Here is a 20,908-nt window from a genome sequence, read left to right as displayed (position 1 = left end):
CTGCCCCAGAGCCCCTCCTTCACACCCAGGGCCCCTGTCTGTACGGGTGGCTCTTTGTCCTCTCTAAAACACACCTGGGCCAGATTCATCCAATTATACAAACGTATACTAATGTCTAGTATACACACATTAAAAAAAAAAAGTGTGTGTGTATATACACATGTATGTTTACACATACACACACACATAGGTATGCATATATATATATCCCATATGTATGGAGGTTGAATAGATATATTCATATGTATAGGTGTATTTGTAATTTGTTATACATATTATATACTATATATTACATAACATACATAAAAGTAATGCACATATACACATATAATATATAAATACATATATACGTTTCTATACGTAGGATGCCTCTTCCAGTAGACAGAAGCCTTTATAGCATTAAACCGCCAGAGCCATTTCTACCGAGCAGGAGGCCGATGCCCCGCAGCACCAACTCGGACACAGAAGCCAAGAGCAGGAGGGTGGCAAACGTGGGGGGCCGGGATGAAGCCGGGTTGCCCTCCCAGCCCTCAGCCTCCGCAGGCAATCGATGGCCATAAGAGTCTCCCTGGCAGCCTCATGGAGCCGCTGGCCCTCTGCCTTTCTCTGAGCGAGGATGCTGGAGTCTGGGGCTTGGCCAGGGATCGATGGAGCTGGTTGGGGCCAAATCCTGAGCCCACTGCAAGCCATAGCGTGAGGATTTTTTTTTTTTTTTTTCACCCAAAGGAAATCATAAATTTTTTTTTTTTTTTTTTTTAATTGCAAAACCAATGCTGAGCTTTTCTCTGTTGCAAACAGCCACGGGGCTCCTTTGGGGCGGCTGCAGCTCAGGGCAGGCTCCCCATGCTCCAAACATCACCGGCGTCTATTAACGAGGTCAGCGATACCAAACACTGAACCGCAGATTATCTGGCTGTTGACATCAATCGTAATCTCTGCGCGCTGCCTCCAAACAATTATGGGAAAGGCTTGGGTTTAACGATAAAATGACACTGGGGACGGGTTATTGGATTTCCATGGATTTTCCGCAATCTGACGGTGGCGGGGCTGGCAGAGCTGCGCGGGTGCAGGGCAGGGTCCAGCGAATTTGGGAGCCACCGTCAACCCCAACGCTAAGTCCGGAGGGTTCATCACGCTCATCCCTCCTGCAGGCAGCAGCTGCCTGCCAGCGGGCTCCCCCGATGCAGGCAGGGAGCCTTGTCTTGGCCAGGCAGGACCAAGGCAACGTCTGCCCAACCCTTGGGGGGGTCTGGGACGGACCCGGCTGCGGTGGGTGGGCGGGCGGCAGCCCCCCAGCACGGCAGATTGCAGGGCCCGCATTAGCTACCCCCACCGGCTTTGTAGATTAAAGAATTATGAACTCCTGAAGTTTTGCAATATTAATGATCGTAGCCATCTGTTAATCTGGCAGCCAGCAACAAGCTGGTGGTTTTGGTTTTTTTTTTTTTTTTAGTTTGCTTAGTCCAGTTATTAAAACTGAGTATTTTTGGTTTGGCAGGCAGCTGGAGGAGCGCCACTCCTTTGTGTCCCATGGTGGCTGTGCAATGACTTGCATCCCACTCCTTACTGCTGTCCCGGTGTAATTCCGAGAGCAGGAGGAGAGGAACTACCCAGGCAGGAGCTGGCCCGTGGGCTGGGAAGGGGATGTCGTACATGACAAATGCAGCCCGGTGCTACGCTGCGCACGACCCAGGGATGCTGGCTGGGGGTGAGGGACCGCACCAGCGACGAGCCGCCAGCCCCCACCACCTTGCAAAGCCGTCCCTGGGAAGCATGGGGTCTGCCCTCAGCACCGGCTGCTAATTATGGCTCTCTTTGGGATGGTATTTTAGATAACTCAGTTCTCTGGTGCGCACTCCGAAGGGATAAACTCATTTAGCAGGTTAATTAGTGTCCTTGGTAGAAACGGTATCAGCGGTCTCCCAGCCCGCTGAGCAGACGAGGTTGGGAAGCGGAACGCAGGCAGAAGCAGCGTGTTTGGGGATGGCCCCGGCTCTGCTGGCACCGTGCCCGTGAACTCAGCCCCTGGCAGTTGTATCGTACACATCCACCCTTGCCCATGGGGTGAAGGGTAAAGCTGCCCACTCCGTGTTCTCTATTCGGATCCAGAACGATCTCAGCCACATTGTCCAAGCTTACCCTGTTGGGATGTGCATCACCATTCTCCCCCTGAACAGAGCTGGAAGAGCCACACAGATTTACTGGCAGCACTGGCTGGGGGGTTGTTTATTTGTTCTCAATATAACATTTACGAACTCCCCCCTCTCTGGCCTGTAAACAATTAGTTTATTAGCAATGTATTTCAGAAACCCTATCCATAATCAATGGTGATGCACACACTCAAAACAGCTGACCAAAACCCAGCAGCTCCTTGGCCCAAAGGTACATTACACTCCTGGGCTGGATGATAGCAGTCCCATTCCAGATTTTAAGAACGTCAGACAATTTCACCATTTTCAGATGAAATTTTATTTTTGATGCAGACACTTACTTGCAAATGTTCTATTTATTGTTTGGCAGTGTCAGCTGTACACACACACTTGCTAAAACAGCAGAGTTCTGTTTGCTAAAATGCAGTATTTGGATGAGACAGCTCTAGGTGCCCATTTTCCTCTCCAAACTACACATTTCAATTTTTAATAAGCTCTGTTCATCTCAATTATACCTGGAGCAAAGCAGACGAGATCAGCCTTCAGTTTACTTCTAGGGTTATACTAGTCATAGTCTCAGGGTACCAGGAAGATGTTTTCCACTGTGGTTGACTGTAATGACTATACCTGTCTATCCAACCCATGCCCAAAGACAAGTGCAGATCTTCAGAGAAAGTCTTTTTCTCATACATAAAAGATTATATCATTATCTATAGTATAATGCTCACTATAAGGGCTGCTATAATTCATTAAAATTCAGAAGCAGATAAATAATGAATAGATATGCTATTTACTTACAGTAAATAAGCAGTTCCTAGCCTTTCCTTGTGATGGTAAATCCAGGCTCGAAGGGGTAACCTGCCCTCACCTGTTTCCTCTCCCTCCTGTGCCAGGTCCTGCACAGGGCAGCGAACAGGGTGACATCGAAGTCTACGCCCAGCCCAAGTTCAGTTGGATATTAGGGCTCAGCTGCTTTTGCTGTTGTCATTTTACACCCACAGCAAAGCGACAAAGCACAGTGTAACACCCTATTGTTAGTATGCCCAAGGACTAACAAAATTTGGAGAGTTCAGAACAGGAGCCTTCAGGGCAGTCGGCTGTCCAGCCTCTCTGCATTGCTGGGAGAGCACCCAGAGAGCATCACAGGCCAGACTGCAGGTTGAGAAAGGAAAGCTCTGACAAAAGGCAAAGCAGAGAACACAGATACAGCACCTATGAAGATTAGTGGTCACAGCTTCCTTCCCCCTCTTTTTTTCTCCCCCTCAGCCATAACAGGGACCTTCCACTACTCAGGTAGATGAGGCGAGAAAGATCATATTAGGAACATGCAAGAAACACCTCTCTTGGAAACCAGGATGAAACACCACAGTGCGTCTTTAGGAGCACAGACCAGAACAAGACACCATGTGGCCAGCCCTGCCAACAATCAGCAGAACCAGATTCCCAAGTATCAGGGGACTTCGCTGACCTCTGCTTGTCCTGGCTGATCTTGGACAGCACGAGATAAAGGTACAGCAACCCTTAAAAAAAAAAAACAAAACAAAACACACAACCCAAAAAAACCAAACCCCACAAAAAACCCCGCAGACACACCAAACCAAAAACCCCACAAAAAAACCAAAACAGAACTGACAACATAACAACAGAATTTCTACAGAGTTTTACTTAACATTGTATTGATTTAGATACATGTACACTTTTGTAGAAAACTTGAATAATAGCATAGCTTATTTAGGATAACAAAAGCTGCAAAAGCCACTGAAAGCCTTAAATGTGCAAAATACAGTTCCTCACATATTAAGATTCTTTTTCCCCTGACTGCCAAACCAATGCAGACAGGTATTGTAGTGGGGGAAAAAAAAAAAAAAAAAAAAAAAAGAGTATAAACCAGGCTAGAAATATTTCTCTATTTCTACCTCCACAGTTCAGAAGTGAACTCTGAAACTTACCACTATAATAAGGATTTGAGAAACCCAGAGCCATCAGCACCAGTCTAACAGTTACCCACTGCAGAAAATAAAAACAAAGCCCCACAACTGGAAGACCCTGAAAACTAGAGTTTTTTATTTACAAACAAAACAAGCTATTTACTGCATTAGGCCTTCCTGAATCTGGTTTCTTGAAGCAAGTAAGAAAGCTTCAGTTAATGTCCCTCAGCCTCAAGAGTGGTTTACTTTTTAGAATTATACACTAAATAAAAGAGGGTGTGCAAACAGTATTTTAATGCATACTGTTGTACACCTGTGGAAAGGCACTCTTCCTTTTTTAAAAAACATTAGCGCTCTCAGCAGTTGTTCTGCTGCAGACATCTTGCCCACAGCACAGCTGTGCAACACAACAGAAGTAAAGACTTGTGGTGCTTTCTACTTCATCTGTGTTTCTCTCCCCTCATTACTCCCACCCTCCTCATCAGCATCTCTCTGTATACTGGCTTTAAAAACCCAAAAACTTAAACCTGCCACTTCTTTAAAATTAAACTGCTTAATACAGGGACCTACAAGAAAGGAAATTTCCCAAACACGTCTGCTGAAATACAGCCACTGTTCACCATCTTAACCTAGGAGCTCATTTCTGGATTTGTCTGAAGTCAGTTTTTAGCTGAATGTTTTTGGAGATGACAACCAAAGCAGAACACAGGGGACTCCAGGAAGAGATTTCTCTGATTAAGACAAATTGGAAAATATTCCTGAAGATTTTGCCAAATTACAGTTTTTCAAAAATGTTTATGAACTTCGAGACTTCATGATGAGCTGCAGTGCCAAGGGGCAGGTGCCTTAATCCCTGGGCAAAGAAAAAAAAATTAGTTGGTATACTTCAGTGATTTTTATAATAATTTTATAATAAATGACACTGACATATATTTGATACGTGATATATCAAATGATAGATTTAAATACCTATTTGATAAGTAATATAGTGTTCATTGATATGCTTTGTTGTTAAATTCTAAAATACAGAGATACTCACTGCATTGTGAAAGAAGTTGCAAAGATGCTTTGCCCATGGACACCTGAAAAACAGATAGAGATTCTTAATCCATTTTCTCATAGGGACAGACCTGCCCCCAGTCTCAGCCACTCTGAGTTTTGCATTACTCAAAGCTTTAAAAGAAGGCTAATCCAACAATTCACTTTAACTACCAAATGGAGATGATTTCAGCAACAGATGTGCAGTAAAATAATTAAGACAAAGACAGACCATAAGAAACAAGATTTCATCAGATTCTCCTGGGTCACTGCTACAGCATACTGTAAAGCCTCACACACAAAAAAAAAAGACAACGGAGTTGCAAATTTGTTAAATACACCTTAGCTCATGCATAACTGGCTGAAATGCAGTATTTTATTTTCTCAGCTACACACAGCAAAGGCTGGAGAGAAGAATCAGACAGAAGCATTTCACAAAGGTGGTCAACTTACATGTCCATGATTTCCACTTAAGACAGTTACTAAGAAGTGAATTCTCAACACTACTCTGCTGCCATCAGCTATGTGTGAATTAAAAGTGCCAGAGCAGGCAATTACTCTGCCTTCCGGTATACAACCACAGAGTCGATTAATTTTAAAACTATTATGTCAATACATTACAGTCCATCACTCTAAAGCCTCTAAAGCTTCACTGCATAACACAAGAGAGCAAGGATTATACTTATAAACAGCTAGTGGTTTCAAAAGTGACACATCAGTGTTTTATTATAATTTGTAATCTAAATAAAGAACTCAGACTTTTTCAGAACTCTGTTTTCCCCACCCACTGAAGCTTTGTGCTGCTGTGGAGCAAGGGGTCTCTCTTCTTTTAAGACGACGATAAGAACGGCAGGCACAAACCTAACGCTGTCCTCAGTTTGCATTGCAGTGCACATATGTTCCTGAATCTTTAGTTTTTGGTGGGGATCTACTTACTCCCTCACCACCACGTGAAGTATTCCTTACATTTCTTACGAGTTTAAAAGAAATGTTGACATCTGTACACCCATTGTATTCTTGCAGATACACAATAATACACATTGAGCTACTTTCAGCTATTTTCCCTAAATAAAGTTTTATGCAGTATTATGCTTCCTTAGAGTCCAGTAACTACTTTGCTGTAAGTCCTAATTAAGGTGTTTTGGTGGTTGTTGATGATAAAGATATTTAAGCGATAGAACTAGACTGTACCATATGATGACTAGTCAGGGTTGCGAAGAGCACATAACATGTTTTTCATAACACCGGGCACTGGGAAGCGAGAAGTCTGTCTGGTTGCAACAGGTAACATAGAACAATTTCAAGTCTACCTAAACCATCATGTTCAGTATCTTTACCACTGCTAATAAGAGGGAAGAATAAAAAACAAGAATGAATTGTGAGTTGAGACTGTTAATTAGGAGAAAACTACCATCAGTGTTGCAACACATAATGATTTTCTCTTCGGCTATGATGAAGATACACACTTACATATGCAGGTTCTCTGTAATAATATTCAGAGTGAACAGGCCAATGGATTGCATCTTCTTATGTCTGCAAGTCAGGAACAGGCAAAGGAATTCACCCACATACTGGGGACCAAGGTTTTGCCACCTAAGCAATACAAAACCAGGAAACAGAACACAGCTGTTCAGAGACAACTTTCCTATTGATTCCTAGCATCTTATTTGCATTCTTGACTTAACCAAAGCACAGGGCTGCCTAGTTTCAGAGAGTTGAGGATTACATCTCTGCTAAACGTTACTGCTGCAGGACTGCTCTTCCTGTCGCCATGAGCAGACACACTTCAGGGAGCAAGTGTTTACTCACAGTTTTAGCATTGTTGCTTTCTGACGATTTAGATCTCTTAAAATCAGGTTGACAGTGCCATGGAGAACATGTTCTTCGTAGGAAAGATGGTCCAGTAACAGCCTCAGAGCCCAAAAGTTATTCTAGGAAAAGACAAAATAAGATCAGTGATTTAACCTAATTGCCAATCATTTCTCAAAAACCAGAATAAATTAGAGGTCACCAAAGCTAAAGGGGAACAAAACCAAATTAAATGTGTCTAAAATCTCTAAGTTGGTGTTACACAGATTTTAAATATCATTTGCTTTAATCTCTTACAACAGAAATCAATATCTAGGACTCACCCCAAAAGCCAGGGCTATCTCTAAGAAGGAAGTCAAGTATGGAAGATCACAAAAAAGCATCTGTTGTACTGCTTGCACTGCGAGAATAAGACAAGCCTCATGGTGCAACTACAGAAAAAGATAACAACAAGAAGACATATATTTAAAAGCTCACTTTCCCACTACTTGTATATCACATCCAGTCAAATCAGCACTAAGCTAACTACCATTCCAATCAGACAGGTTGGATGTCAAACATGACATCCACAAGAATCTTATGAAGACCAAAAGAAGGGGGAATAGAACGGGTACTTCTATTTATATAGCATGTTTTACTTGGTGCTCTCGAAGTTCTCACAGAAACATGAAGTCTCACACCATCACAGAAGCAGAAGTAGAATTCAAGGGAAAAAAAATTCTGGCAAGCTAAGTTTCCTCAAAAGAAGTAAAAAAGAATAAGATAGCTCCTTAGATGTATTGACTGTATTTAATATAGAATATATCTCAAGCCATCTTTAAACATGTTTCACTATACTTGAAACCATCATTCAAAACAAGTTTAGAAATTCTGGGCTACTGTCAAGTCTCAAAGGATAGTCTCCCATTTGAATCAAACCACACAAGATCACCCTGTGAGAAGTTAAGACAGAATCAATTATTACCAGCCCTCCCACTTTACAAATGCATAAATTTGGACAGTGATAAAGACAGACTTGTCCTAGGTTGGAGATGGTGTCAGACCAGAACAGACCCTAATAGTTTTCTTACCTTCAAATATCTGCTCCAGCTTTTAGACGGTCCTAATTCTTATGCCAATTCCCCCCCCAAAATCTTCAAGCCCCCTCTTAAAAGCTTTTCATAATAATCCAACTGTTTTCAATACTGCTGTATCTTCAAGCACAATTACACAAATGGTAAATTTCATTATTGCCATGTGCACACTTACATGAGGAGACAAAATAGCAGGTGGTAAAGATACATTAATTTTTGACTTCAGTTCCTCCAAAAGGCCGCCACTGGCAGCGAGCACCCCCTGCAACAGAAGTAATGAATCACAAGTAAAGGGGAAGGATGTCCAAATACCCTACAAACATCAGTGCCCAAGACAGTTCTTTGATGTGCTTTCACTTATTTTTTTCAGCATTTTTACAGAGAAAGTTGACTGTTCAACATCATACTCAAGGAAAGATGAGGCTCTACAGCACTAACCAAACCATATCGCATAACATCTTCATTTTAGCCTACTCTGCTTAGCAGACAGCTATTTCTGTTCTTGTGAAGAAAATACTCAGATACTGACTCTTTAGGACTATCTGAACACATTTTTCTTAAAGTGGTTTCCTATCCATTTTGTTATCTGATCCATCTCAACATTAAAAGCTATAGAATCAGTATCAGGCATCGAGCTGCAAGCAGAGTTAATCTGTCTACTGTTGCATTTAACACTCCTGAATCACAACATTCTGCAAAGTGTTATATTGGGCACATACCACAAGAGTATTTGATGAGGCACTGCATAGTTACCCTTAGTATTTAGAAGGACGAGACAATGCCCACATCAAATAAAGTCTTGTATAAAAGCAAGACGACAGATTTTCCCATTTCACAGTACTGTTTCAGTTACCTTTTGGAAGTCAAGCGGTGGCTCTTTCAGGGATAGGGGATGTAGGTGCCCACTTTTTTCCAGCAAATTGCTACTACCCAAGATCATGATGAGGGAACTCCAGCATTTAGGCTGAAAACATAGCAGAACATTTCTTTTACAAAGTCAAATCTGCTCAGAGGTGTGAACTATTCAAGGAGAAAAGGGTTCTGATAGCAAATCCTTGCATTAGAGAAGTAACTGGACAAAACAGGTAATACACAGAAACACTCGATGAGCCACAGAAACACAGTTTTAATACAGACTCACATTCCTGTATAGTGACACATTGTTGTAAAGGAGTTTGAGCGCCTGCTTAACTAGAACACCATCTTTCAAGGGAGACCCTGCAAGAAGAAAAAATCCAAAACATATCTTATATTTCCTGAATAACTATAGTGTGAACACAAACAAGATGTTAACTTAGTTACAGATATGTTTCTACAGAAACCTAATAAGAGACACAAACAAGTGTCTACAGCTATTTTATAGTATTTTGTAGGTTCTGAATAGAAAAACATCATCAACTGTAAAATGCTATCCTAGAAAGCTGCAAAGAACTGAATACAATTTAGTCTAAGCCACCACAGCAGGTGATCCACAATGAAGTCTTCATTAGGTACATCACACCACAGTACAGCGCGATACACAGTGTCAATATCTCGTACCTCTAAGAATTCTACTAGTAGTTGAACATCTCCAAAGTAAATCTTTCATTTCAGAATACACCTGGACAAGCAGCACACACCAAGACAGACGATCACAGTAATCAGTGGCTGAACTAATGACAGAATGTAATACACAGATCGTGAAACCCTTTCGATCAGGAAGCTTTTATTCTCAAGGTCAAGGCTGAGACATACCATAATGCTAAGTTACACACTGCCATTGGTAATACCGTGATGTAATAGAGAGCTTTGTATTTTCTCTTAATAGGTTGCTTTCAGCAAAACAACTTCACAGCTGACAAAACTAGCGTTTTGTGGGAAGTGTACTAAACAAATTCATGCTCAAATACAAAGACATTCTTCCTGCTTAATGTTATGTACCATGCTTTAGTCTGGACAATTTATAGTTGGGTTCAGAGTCCCTCAGAGTGTTACTAGATTTAATGAAAAAGTAAAAGCTGTAATTAAGCAGGTTCTAAACACATGTAAGCAAGAAATCACACTTGCCAACTGTAATCCAGGGCCCAGGCTCTAGCATATCCTTTCCAGTGGGGACACTGCCTGTTCTGAACATCTTCAGGTAGACCTCAAACTGAAAAGGTGTTATCCGGCAGGCAGTACAGCAGGCGAGGCTATTGACGGGAAACAACAGTGAATGAGCAGCATCGAGGAAGTCTCCAGTTTTACACAAGTAGAATGGGATTTTATCTCGAAGGTCTCTTAACCTGGAAAGAAGGAAGAAAGGAATATTTGATTTTCATTAACATGAAAGTTTACAATACATATGTAAAGATCTAATTATGCTTCACCACTAGTAAGTTACATCTGGTAAGGTGGAAGTTAATTGCAATGCAGCATTACTTTCACTTCACAAACAGCTGCCAAAATCCTACTGCTTTTCATTCTGCCAGTTTATTGCACATTGAAGAAACACAGACTGGGACAAAATCTTAAGGCAAAGAACCAAATGGGGAAAAAAAAAGAAAAGGAAAAAAAGCCATTTACCCTTTGGTATCATTGCATTTCACAGCTCTCAGGTAGCGAACAACTTCTTTATAGCTGGGGAGAAAAAAAGAAGGTGAGCAGGCAGAGGAAGGAAGTACAAAGCTATACACAGGTCAATCAAATATTTACCACAATTAATAAAGCAAAACAGTAGATCTTCCCACATAAGAGACATTGCACAATAGAATAAAATACAACTGGCAGAAAGAGACAATTGGAAATAAATTTCAAGAGGGTATCCCCAGATTTTCTCTGTACTCTGGCAAAATAAAACAGGTTGCCTTTCAATTTAATTCTTTAAGTGGACTGTATTCTTTTGAATACAGACTTCTGAAGACCTACAGACCAGAATGTACCTTTTTTGCTGTCTTCCACCTAGTCAGCCTTTGACAAACAGAATTTGTTTTAAACATCAACATCTAAAACCTACTGGGTTTATGGAAACAAAAATTATCCACTTCAACACTCTTCTCTGGTCCTGAAGTGTTCAAAGGGCTCGATTCCTTTGAAAAACTTCAAAAAGCTGCTGGCCTTGTTGATAAAGTAGTAATGGGCATGAACAGCTTCAAATGTGTCTTTGTTTTGTATGTTTCCCCATTATACAAAGCTCCTGCAGATAGATGGAAAACACTATACTGCAGTCAATACCATGCAAAATGTAAAAGTTGACTTCATAAAATGAAAAATCCAAACCAAGACCAAACCGATCTTACTTCTTTTTATCTACCAGTTTCTCCACTCGAGCCTCTATAACAGGGAGTGTTTCCCACAGAAATACTTTTCTTCCTTTCTGTGTTCTTTGACCAGTGACATTCTGGCCTTTTAAAACTGTGGTCAGTAATACATGGTCCCATGGCACAACATTCAAGCTGGAAGTACAAAAATAAAGTAATTTTTAACCATGTTTTGTTTGTACACCACAATTTATTTCCCTTAAGAAAGATGAAGATTTACCAATAAAACATTTTGAGGTTTACAGCTCACTTCTGGGGGGGAAAAAAAAGGAAAAAAAAAAAGAAAGAAAAAAGCTATATGGACAACAACTTAGCTATAGCATTAGACAACAACTTAGCCATAACATCAAACAACAACTTCTCCTGAAAGGACAGGACAAATACAAAGCAGCTAATACTGAAATCTTCCTATAAAATGCTCACACCTAACACTATCAGTGAAAGAACTATTCTATATAGCTGTTTTGCACATCAGGCGACTATATAAAAATATATTCTGTAAACAAAAAACAAAGAACATACCTATTTGAGAAGCCAAAACAGTGACATGGAAGTGAGATGGACTGAAAAAAATTAACAAACTTTTCATATAAATTTTTTGGAAAGTCACACAACACCAGCATCCTCTGAAGTTGTGTTGTGATCCTATGTTTTAAAAAGAAAAAAAAAAAAGAAAAATCAAAACCTCTTAAAATTGGATGAATTACTATTAAGTTGTGGGGTTTTTTTTAATCCTATGGGAAACTATGGTAGGTTTTTTTTGTTAAGCATCAGACAGTTTGGATCTATATTTAGATTTGTGTTTTAAGATTTGTCATGAGTAATGGTATTGCTCTTTTATTATTATTTTTAAACACCAGTGAAACCAAGGTTCTGTGGTCTTAAGTTTTAAAACAAAGCTCCCCAGTGAGTGTAGGTGAGAAACACTGCAGCAACATATGATGAACCCGATAGGCAACCTGATCAACCTGAGCTCCTGGCAGCTTCACAGCTAGTGAAACCTTATTTGTCTTAACTGAAAACTGGAGATAACACACTGACACAAAGAAGAGTTTACTCTTTTAAAATTTGGGGGAAGGAGGCAAAAAAATTCCTCTTCCTGTTCTTTTAAAGTAAGAAATTAAAAAATTCAAGAATAGTAATTTAAAATGAAAACTGATACAGGATTTAGGTTATACCTGTCATTAGTTTCAAATAAGAGGTGAGAATATATAATTGTGTTTGAGTGCTCCTGAAAAAAGTTAATTCTTAATTCATTAACCTTCTGTTGCAAGTGAATTTCAGGTTAAAGGTGAAATATAAAGCTAAAATGAGAAATGAATTAAGCCAAGTGAGCTAGATGTCCTCATTCATCAGCCTCTGGGGGAACTTTACTATGTTACATCCCTGACTACTCCATCCCAGTGGAGTACTACAAGACTGCTGTTTTGATCTTTTAACAGACACTATTTACTCTTTGGCTTAATAACCACAAGTAGCTACCTGACACCACCTTCTGGTCTGGCCTTACAGAACATTCCTAGACTACAGTCAAAAAGTAATCCATCTTCTTAGCTTAGAGTTCCCTATTGAGTTATTCTCCTTTGAGGCAACCAAGAAGGTTTTCAATGTTTATTTGGCTCTAAATAAGGCAGGTATTGTACTTGTCCTTCGCAGAAAGGGACTAATATTAAACAGAGCTTCTAAAAATCCCAATTTGTAGTGTACAACTGCAGAACCTGATAGCACGCTGAAGTCCCTGCTCATTATGCTGACCAGTGCATGCTCTTGTTTATATTCTTCTGCCTGTCACTACCCATCTATAGTCTACACACAGGCAGCAGCAGGCTATTCTTGCTCTGCTCAAACAATGCCTAAGACAGTACAGTGGAGGCTATGTTCCCTTATAAGGAGTTCCTGATGCTACAGAACTGTAAGATTATATATCTGTGCAAGTATACTTTTGGCTTTTAAGAGCTAAAGCATTCACTATTTTTTCTTTATGCCTTTGAATAAAAGTAATTTGAAATGCATTTTAAATGCCAGCAGAAAGTTTGCAGCCAGCAACCATCCCATTGCCATCTCGTCATGTGATAAGTCTTACCTTTGCAACAGACAAGGGACAGCAATCTTTAATGAAGCAGTATGACCAAGGTTCTGCCAGCTTCTAAGAGAGGAAGAAAAAAGCACTAATTAATGTTTGGCTTGTTTTCCTGCCTTTTCTTTTTCTCTATACTCAACTGTTTAAGAAAACATTTTTTTCTTAAGAAGCATTGGGAGCTATCATGCTAATAAAAACTATTCCAAACAGAAAAAACAAGTGCTCAAAGCGTAAAAAACATTCTAGAATTAACACTGTTTTACAGCAGTACCTAACCCACCCCTGACCCAAGCAGCATAAAGCAGTACCAAATCTTCTAACCTGCTATATTGGACCTTTGTGGGCACATCTTTGCTTTTACAGGGCCCCTGAAGGGCTGTATATCATCATCCCATGAGAGGGCCAAACCACATCCCGTGTAACTACAGTGAATGCTGCAGGACTCATAATAAGCGTACAAAGAGAGACCTACCCAAATAACGTATCCAGCCTGCTCCTTGCAAACCTTGACAGTTCCTCAGAAAGAATTGCAGAGGAGCTGCTGTTTCTGGCCTGTTGAACCAACCCAGACCATGTTTACTTCTCCTTTATAAAAAGCCTTGAATTTAAGCCCCAAAATATTTAGGTTTTGCAAACCAAAGCTCTGGGACCTTGCTCAGGCTAGACAGTAATCAAGCATGAAACAGCCGTGATATAAACAAGAAAGTAACCAGCACAAGTAGTAAAGACTAAAGTATTTAAAGTCTGTTTTTATTTATTTATTATGCAGTCCTCCCAGCTGACAGGTCAGCCTCTAGACTTATGGGAGGCATCTAAAACTTATTACCCAAGGAACATCACATCCTCCCTTCCTTCCAGGTCAGAAGCAGATGTTTCTTCACACAATGCAACTTGTGCACTCTCCACTCAGGAAAGCTCCCCTGTCCCTGTACCTTCTCCTGGGGAATTAACTCCACCTGCCATCATCTGCTATCTCTCACCCTCTCTCCTCCCAGTTCCCATCTCAAATACCTTCCTCGTGTTGGAGATCATCTCCCCCCTCATGACTCAATCCCACTTAACTGCTTCCTCTCACATCCAACCTTTAACGTTCTCTTTTCCCCCAAATCCCTCCCCGTAACCAATCTCATTTCTCCCTCTGGTGTACTCATTTTTCTCTCTCAGTGCTGCAGCCAAGGCTGTGATCTTTACACTGTCCTTACCCTTAATAAATGGAAAAGCAGAACTCTCTCACTTAGCCTCCCCCTTTTCAGAAGCAAACAAAGATCATACACTAGATGTGGAACTGGATACTTACAAAGCAGGGTCTTTATGGAGTGCTATCTCTTTAGCTGCTCCCAGAAACATGACAGCAGCAGCTTTAGGACTCTCTCTTTCTGCCTGATTTAAAAATCTTGTTACCAGCGCAAAAACTCCAGAATACCTAAGAAAGTTAAGTAATCTATAAGATAAAGTGTCTGCAATGATGTACTTCATAAACAAATGGCAATTATGACCATTCTACAGTTTGAGAGCAAATTGACTTGCCTTTCCTTGAAAAGCATCTATAACATAGTGAAAAGGTGTTTGCACAACCATTACTTTAAGCATTTCAAAGGCACATACCATCAAGTAAAAGCTGAACCCCATTCTAAAAAACAAATTAGTAAAAATACAGGCTTCAATTTCATGCTTTCCCAGGTTATAGCTCACTGGCCAAGTAAATTCTCTCAACTATGTTTCTGCTATATCAGGTGCCATGATTCTGATTATCACTTGACTAAAGGAAATCAAACCTGCGCTGACCAGTTTGTACTGCTAGTAGCCAAGTTCTGTTGCTGCTTACTTGTATACAATCTCCATGTTGCGTGATCTGCAGATATTGCATTGCCCAGGAGGCAATTTTGGGAGGCAAAAGCATTCATGTTGTGTGGGAGGCATTCTTTCTCCAACCAGATATTTATTATATTCCACAGAAAGCTCCTGGATAAATTTTATTAGAAGACTTCCTAAGAGAGCAGACAGATGTGAAACCATTAGTGCATTTTTTTATTATTTTTTCAAAGCCAAAAGAAACAGAAAGACAATCATAAGTACGCCATGTAAAATATTTAGCAAGTTACTTGCACCCTATCTTTTTGGCCAGGAAAACTTTGTTGCTTCTTCCAGAGGGAGGAAAGCACATAAGCTGGGACGTCTGCAGACCTGTGTCTGATCTGAGTATGGCCCAGAAAGAGAGTAGCAACAGTAAGCTGCTACCTGAAAAATTCACCAAGCCTTTGCAAGAAGAGTTGTAGACCAGACAAGATGTCCAACAAGTCACAGACTAAGCAGCCACAGATCTCTCGGGATAGTATGAGAGCATAACGCTTACCACCATGCCGAAGGTCTGCATCTATATCTGTGAGGTCCAAATTGAACATTACAAGAACACCAGCCAAGGCAAAGTCACGCTGGTCCTTCCAGAACTTGCTTTTGTTGTGTGCATTGCAGTGACAGAGGGAAGGGGTTGTCCAATTCTGGCACTATTTCATAAAACATGAAAAGCAAGGTAAGTGCTTTTTTTTTTCTCTCCAGTTGAGCAAATTAAAAGTTGGTTCATCTTTCTGACAGGAAGACTACAATTCATTTCGTCCTTTACGCAGCTAGACAAAGCCACAGTGAAGTATTCTGACAGTCAGGGCAAGAGGCCAATATGGCAATACCTCAATACTATGTCTTAAAAAGAAGAAAAAAACCCCCAAACCCACAGTAATTTACCCTCATTCCTGAATACCTTATAGAGACACTTTGGGCTGGCACCCTCCCCATTGTAAATTAGTAACAGGGCACTGTCTTTGCATGTTCACCCCAACTTTGTTCACAGTTCAAAGTTTTCTGAATTCTAAGAAAAACCCAAACAAACTCCACATGCCCAACAACTCCCCACCTGCTCTTTAGAATAGGAAAAACTAGAAGTTTGACATTTGTCTAGTGCAGTGAGAAACAGTCTAATTACGTAATCTGATTCTGTGAAATACATTGTGTGCCTAAGACAAACAGGAGCTACATTTGCTTAAACCAAGTGAATGTCTAATCCAACAACTGGCTGGACTACTAGAAATAAACCCAGACAGCGACTGCATTTTTAGTAGCATTGTGAAGTAACAGATACCTCTCCTCATTTAGAAGAGGAATAGTTAAAATAATGAGATTTCATGTATCATTTATTCTTTTAGTGTTTCTTAAAGAGTGATTTCTTTTAAGAAGACTGTTGAGTAATTTAGGTTACTCAAAGTTATGCTTTTCTTGATTATGGCTCTTCTTACCTCAGAAGCTAGCTTATCACAAATGTAGCAGTAGCACTGATTACAAATATCAGCATTTTTCCCAAGGGGTGAGCACGTATCACATTCCATTCGCCTACAGAGTTGAAAAACAGAATGTTATTTATGAAACAAGTTACATGCTTCTCCAACTCTACTTCTGCCTTCAGGTGTTAAAAAGCTAACAAGGTTACTTGACAAGATGGACTAAATGTGGAAAATGAACCCCCGCTATTAATTTCCACATCACTGAACATACTCAAAGGGGTGTATTGTACAGTCGTATCTTGCATGAGGCATCACTTTAGCTTGTTTACAGAAAGTAACCATTAGTTCGCATTCCTCATCCACAACTTCTTCAGATTTCTCCTCTTCCAGGGCGGAATTCTCTGTAGAAAAGAGAATATGCAGTGTAAATCAGTATAAAGGTAACTACAACTTCATTACAAATTCAACCAGCTATTGACATTTATTTCTTAAAAACACTATAAGGCACTAATTCTCACAAGATTTCACATGGTGCCAATAAGAATGGTACACTGGCCCGGGACAAAAAAACTTCCACACACTATCAAAACAGAGTTAACTTAACCAAAAAGAATCCAGCCGACATTGAAAAGGCCTAGTCTCAGCTAGGTTTGTAATATTTTGAAACCACACAGCAGTAGTCTTTAAAGTAACTAGTGCCATCAAAGAAATCCCAAACATCATGAAATAATGGCAGTTCCTCCTGGTTTTATTTATTTTTGAAGTAGTTAGTTTTCCTAGCAGCAGAAAGACACATTTCAAGCATATCACACAATATTTTACTTCAGTTTATTTCAAAAGTTCTTTACAGAACTTAATTGACAACAGCAGCACAGTACTTACCCAATGGGTCTACTAACAGAACTGAATTCCCAAGCGTGCTCTCAGCTTCATCATCACTGATCAGGATTATGCTCTGCTCTTTCTCTTCTCTTTTCGATGGCCCCATGGTTATTGAACTCCAAAGGAAAGGAACTACGTGGCAGCAGATAGGACACAAAGATAGTTCACGCTTTGAAGGTCTTTTCCTCAGGAAGGGAAGAAACAGACTTCTCCAAGACCCAAACTATTCATCTATATTGAGTAAGTTACAGTAGGGACAGAAACATAGGGCAGTCAGCAGCTCAAAAAACATTGCAGTTTCCAGCCAGAGCCGATAGAACTCTAAAAACAAGGGGGTGGGAATAGGAGGGAAAAAAAAAAAGAAAGAAAATAAGGATGAGAGCTGGCATTCCTTTGGTGGGACCGCCCTTGAAAGAACTATCTAATGCTAACAACTTCTGGTACTCACAATACCTTAGCCTTCGCTGCCTGCTCAAGGCACCAGAGATCCCCAGCACAGACCTGCCTGCTCCCTCCCTCTCCCCCTCCCAGCTCCTCACCCTCAAACAGGCGCACCCTAAATCACCCCGCCCCCCCCCCCCCCCCCCGCCAATACCCCCCTCGGCCCTCACGCAACAATCTCCTGCCCCCTCCCCTCCCCCACCGTCCCAACAGCCCCCCAAACCACCTGGATTCTCCCCCTCCCCACTCCAAGCCCCACACCCCCCCCCTCCCGCTGGGCCCAAACCCACTCCCCAACCAACCACCCCCCCCCACCCGCTTCCCCTCGCCCTTCAACCCCCTCCCACCATAACCCACCCCCCCAAATCCCCCCCAAGCGCTCCCCCTCACCATAGGGCCCCCCCCGGCCCCGCTTGCCCGAACTACTCCCGCCACGGCCGAACGGCTCAACCCCGCCACTCTTTGAAGGAACAAGCGCTTCCGGGGCGGCGATCCCGGAAGGGGTCCGCGCGGTGACGCTGCCCCCTCTACTTCCGCCCTAGCTGCGGAGTGGCGGGGGAGGCCGCCATATTTAGTGAGGGCAGGGGCTGCGGGGGGAGGCCGCCATATTTAGTGAGGGCAGGGGCAGCGGGCCTCACGCCTGCGGGGCGGGCCTGGTGCGGCTCCCACGGTGTTTAAATAAACCCTTCATCCTCCCCAGGCTGTAGAACGAGAGGGAAATTGGCATCAGCGCAGGGTCCTGCGGGAGGGAGGCGGCGAAGCCCCATCGTGTCTCCTGCGGCCTTTTGGGGGGGCGTCTTGGTGGCCCAGGCCCCACAGGTGACAACCTGCGCGCATGCCTGGCTGCGTGGCCACAGATGCCTCCCCGCAGCCGGGGGAGTTGCTTCGCTTCCAGTCCGGCTGGGATATGCTCATCCCGAGCCACTGTGGCCAGCAGCTGCTGGCAGAGGAAATGTTTCCACTGCCTGTGGTCATCCCTAATCGCCATGTTCTGTCACGACAGGCTTTTCCTACGGCAAACCCAGCAGGAGATCTGTGAGGAAAAGGCCGCATCCAGCAGTTCAAGGATTTCCTCAGTAACACTAGATGGTACCAGAGCTCCACACAGGCTCAATCAGCACCCAGCCGGACAGAAAGTACCTCAAAAATGGAAATTCTGAAACATGGAACGCCGAAGATGTAAAGCTGCAATACATTAATGTGCTGTTGGCAAAGTAATCGCTTTTTCTATGGGAAAAAGCGGATAGGGGACTTGCGAATAAAATAAGGACATTTTTCTGGTGTTCAGGGCAGCGGGTGTAATGTAGTATTTGTGCTTAAAAATTATCAGCAAAACAACAGTATTACAGTACCTGGTAGAGAAGCATTTGAAGACCAGTTCTCAGGGAATTTTTCATTACTAATAATTAGTTAATAGTTAAGGAAAATCTAGCGAGTATTTTAACTTAAGCAGAAACTGCCATTAAATCATAAAAATGAGGTACGTTACTGGTATCGTTAATATTAGGAACTATTGAAGCAGCACTCAGAATATGATCACCTTTTTCTGTAAGCAGCTGCACACATTGCAACATGCTGCCCGAAATATTCATGCATTAAAAAAAAAAAGTCTTCCTATAAATGAATATTTATTCCATGAATAATCCTTAATGTCTTCATAGCTTTCAACACATTTGGGCAAAATGTTTCAAGTTTCTGTGCTTACAGTGAAAAATCTAAACCCGACACCTAAGTAGGTAGCCTGATTTCAGCTGTACAGAGCACTTTCAGTAGAGACATCATTTCCTTCATACAGTTGCCTCTGTAGCATGACAGCATTTTAGCAGCCTCGAGTAACTCAACACAGCAATTTAGGTGATGAAATGAAGGATTGAGATAGCAGGGAGAAATAATAAAAGCAGAACTGGCACTTGGCCAGAATAATTTTTCTAAAACTCCACTCTCATGCAGAAGTCCTGCGAGATGATCTTATGGCTAAATATGGTCAGAACTTCAGTGCTGCGCCTCATCCAAAACACAGCAACACTGGTGTTTCCTCTCTTTCCAGATGAAGAGTTGGCGTCGGTGTCCTATTTTTAGTGGTGTGGGTGTAAAATATGTTGGTTAAGTTTCACATCGCCTGAGCTTGGCCTGTTCTGCCATGTTGGGTTTCATGCCCAGACCTAGCAAAGCTCAAGGTCTGGGATTGACATCATAGGCTCCTGCTTCATGGTCTTTGTCTTGTAGGTCAGTCTTTTGCATTTGGGGTGAGGAGAGAACTCTCCTTGAGCCCGTAACTCAAACATAATGCCCCATCCTGAGCCACAAGCTGCGTGAAGTAAGTAAAAAAAGAGAAAGAGCTTCCAGTGAACTCCTAGTCACAGTGAGAGGACCAGCGATTAGGCTGGCATTCAATCCATTTCAACGGCCAGCAAAAGCTGGTCCATAAAGTGCTAGAAATATCTCAAAACACACCTGGAAATGCAGATTCTTCTGCTCATGTTTCAGCACGAGAGCAATAGCTTTCCCATCACCTCACAGCACAGACTGCTTTGCTGTGCGCTTGCCTCTGCCCCTTTCTGTGCGAAGGAAGCGGGAACTCTGTACTGCTGTTTGCTCAGGCTTGGCGCAGCGCAAGGTCATGTTTGTCAGCTGCCTGGAATGGGAGTAGAGGCTCGGGAATAGAGAAGATAAGGGTATATTTGGAGATATCTAGTAACCTTGAAATAAAGGAGTGGAATATAGATAATAATTAGCTGCAGGCTTGAAGGTGAAACACTAAGGAAGGAATATGCAACACCATGTATCAGTAAAGCTGCTACTGGCTGCTAGGGCTGTGCCTGTCACTTCGCCACAGAGCCCTGCCACGCTCTTGGTTTATTTTACAAGGGAGAGGCATGGAACCGTCCCAGACTGGACCCACATCAGTGCTTCTAGGAGGCCTGACAAGGAGCAGTCTGGACCAGGTCAGGGCATTA

The 20,908-nt window shown here is 42.0% G+C and overlaps 1 protein-coding gene across 1 annotated transcript; it reads right to left on the bottom strand.

Annotated features, from left to right (window-relative positions):
- Positions 1-3,795: 3,795 nt before the first annotated feature.
- LOC104311727 (uncharacterized) lies at positions 3,796-18,376 on the bottom strand. The gene is made up of 20 exons (XM_069810465.1): positions 18,342-18,376; positions 17,511-17,642; positions 16,900-17,029; positions 16,644-16,737; positions 15,710-15,860; positions 15,182-15,344; positions 14,654-14,779; positions 13,360-13,422; positions 11,799-11,921; positions 11,256-11,411; positions 10,543-10,596; positions 10,045-10,262; positions 9,140-9,216; positions 8,852-8,962; positions 8,174-8,260; positions 7,249-7,356; positions 6,926-7,047; positions 6,587-6,709; positions 5,118-5,160; positions 3,796-4,931 (listed from the first exon to the last, which is right to left on the bottom strand). The coding sequence occupies exons 2-20, from the start codon at positions 17,614-17,616 to the stop codon at positions 4,854-4,856; spliced, it is 2,133 nt and encodes a 710-aa protein (XP_069666566.1). The 5' UTR covers positions 17,617-17,642; positions 18,342-18,376; the 3' UTR covers positions 3,796-4,853.
- Positions 18,377-20,908: the final 2,532 nt, after the last annotated feature.

The sequence above is a fragment of the Haliaeetus albicilla genome, chromosome 22 (genome assembly GCF_947461875.1).
Source record: "Haliaeetus albicilla chromosome 22, bHalAlb1.1, whole genome shotgun sequence".
Classification (NCBI taxonomy): Eukaryota; Metazoa; Chordata; class Aves; order Accipitriformes; family Accipitridae; genus Haliaeetus; species Haliaeetus albicilla.
The sequence above is the reverse complement of the archived record's forward strand: the minus strand, read 5'-3'. Positions and strand labels throughout refer to the sequence as shown.

Bases quoted from the DNA above. Each gene is read 5' to 3' on its own strand.
- LOC104311727 (XM_069810465.1), bottom strand. From the start codon at position 17,616: ATGGGGCCATCGAAAAGAGAAGAGAAAGAGCAGAGCATAATCCTGATC. The intron at 16,738-16,899 runs GTATGTTCAGTG...TCAACTCTGTAG, and splicing joins TGTACAATACACCCCTTTGA to GCGAATGGAATGTGATACGT. The intron at 11,922-13,359 runs GTAAGACTTATC...TTTAAAACATAG, and splicing joins GTCCCTTGTCTGTTGCAAAG to GATCACAACACAACTTCAGA.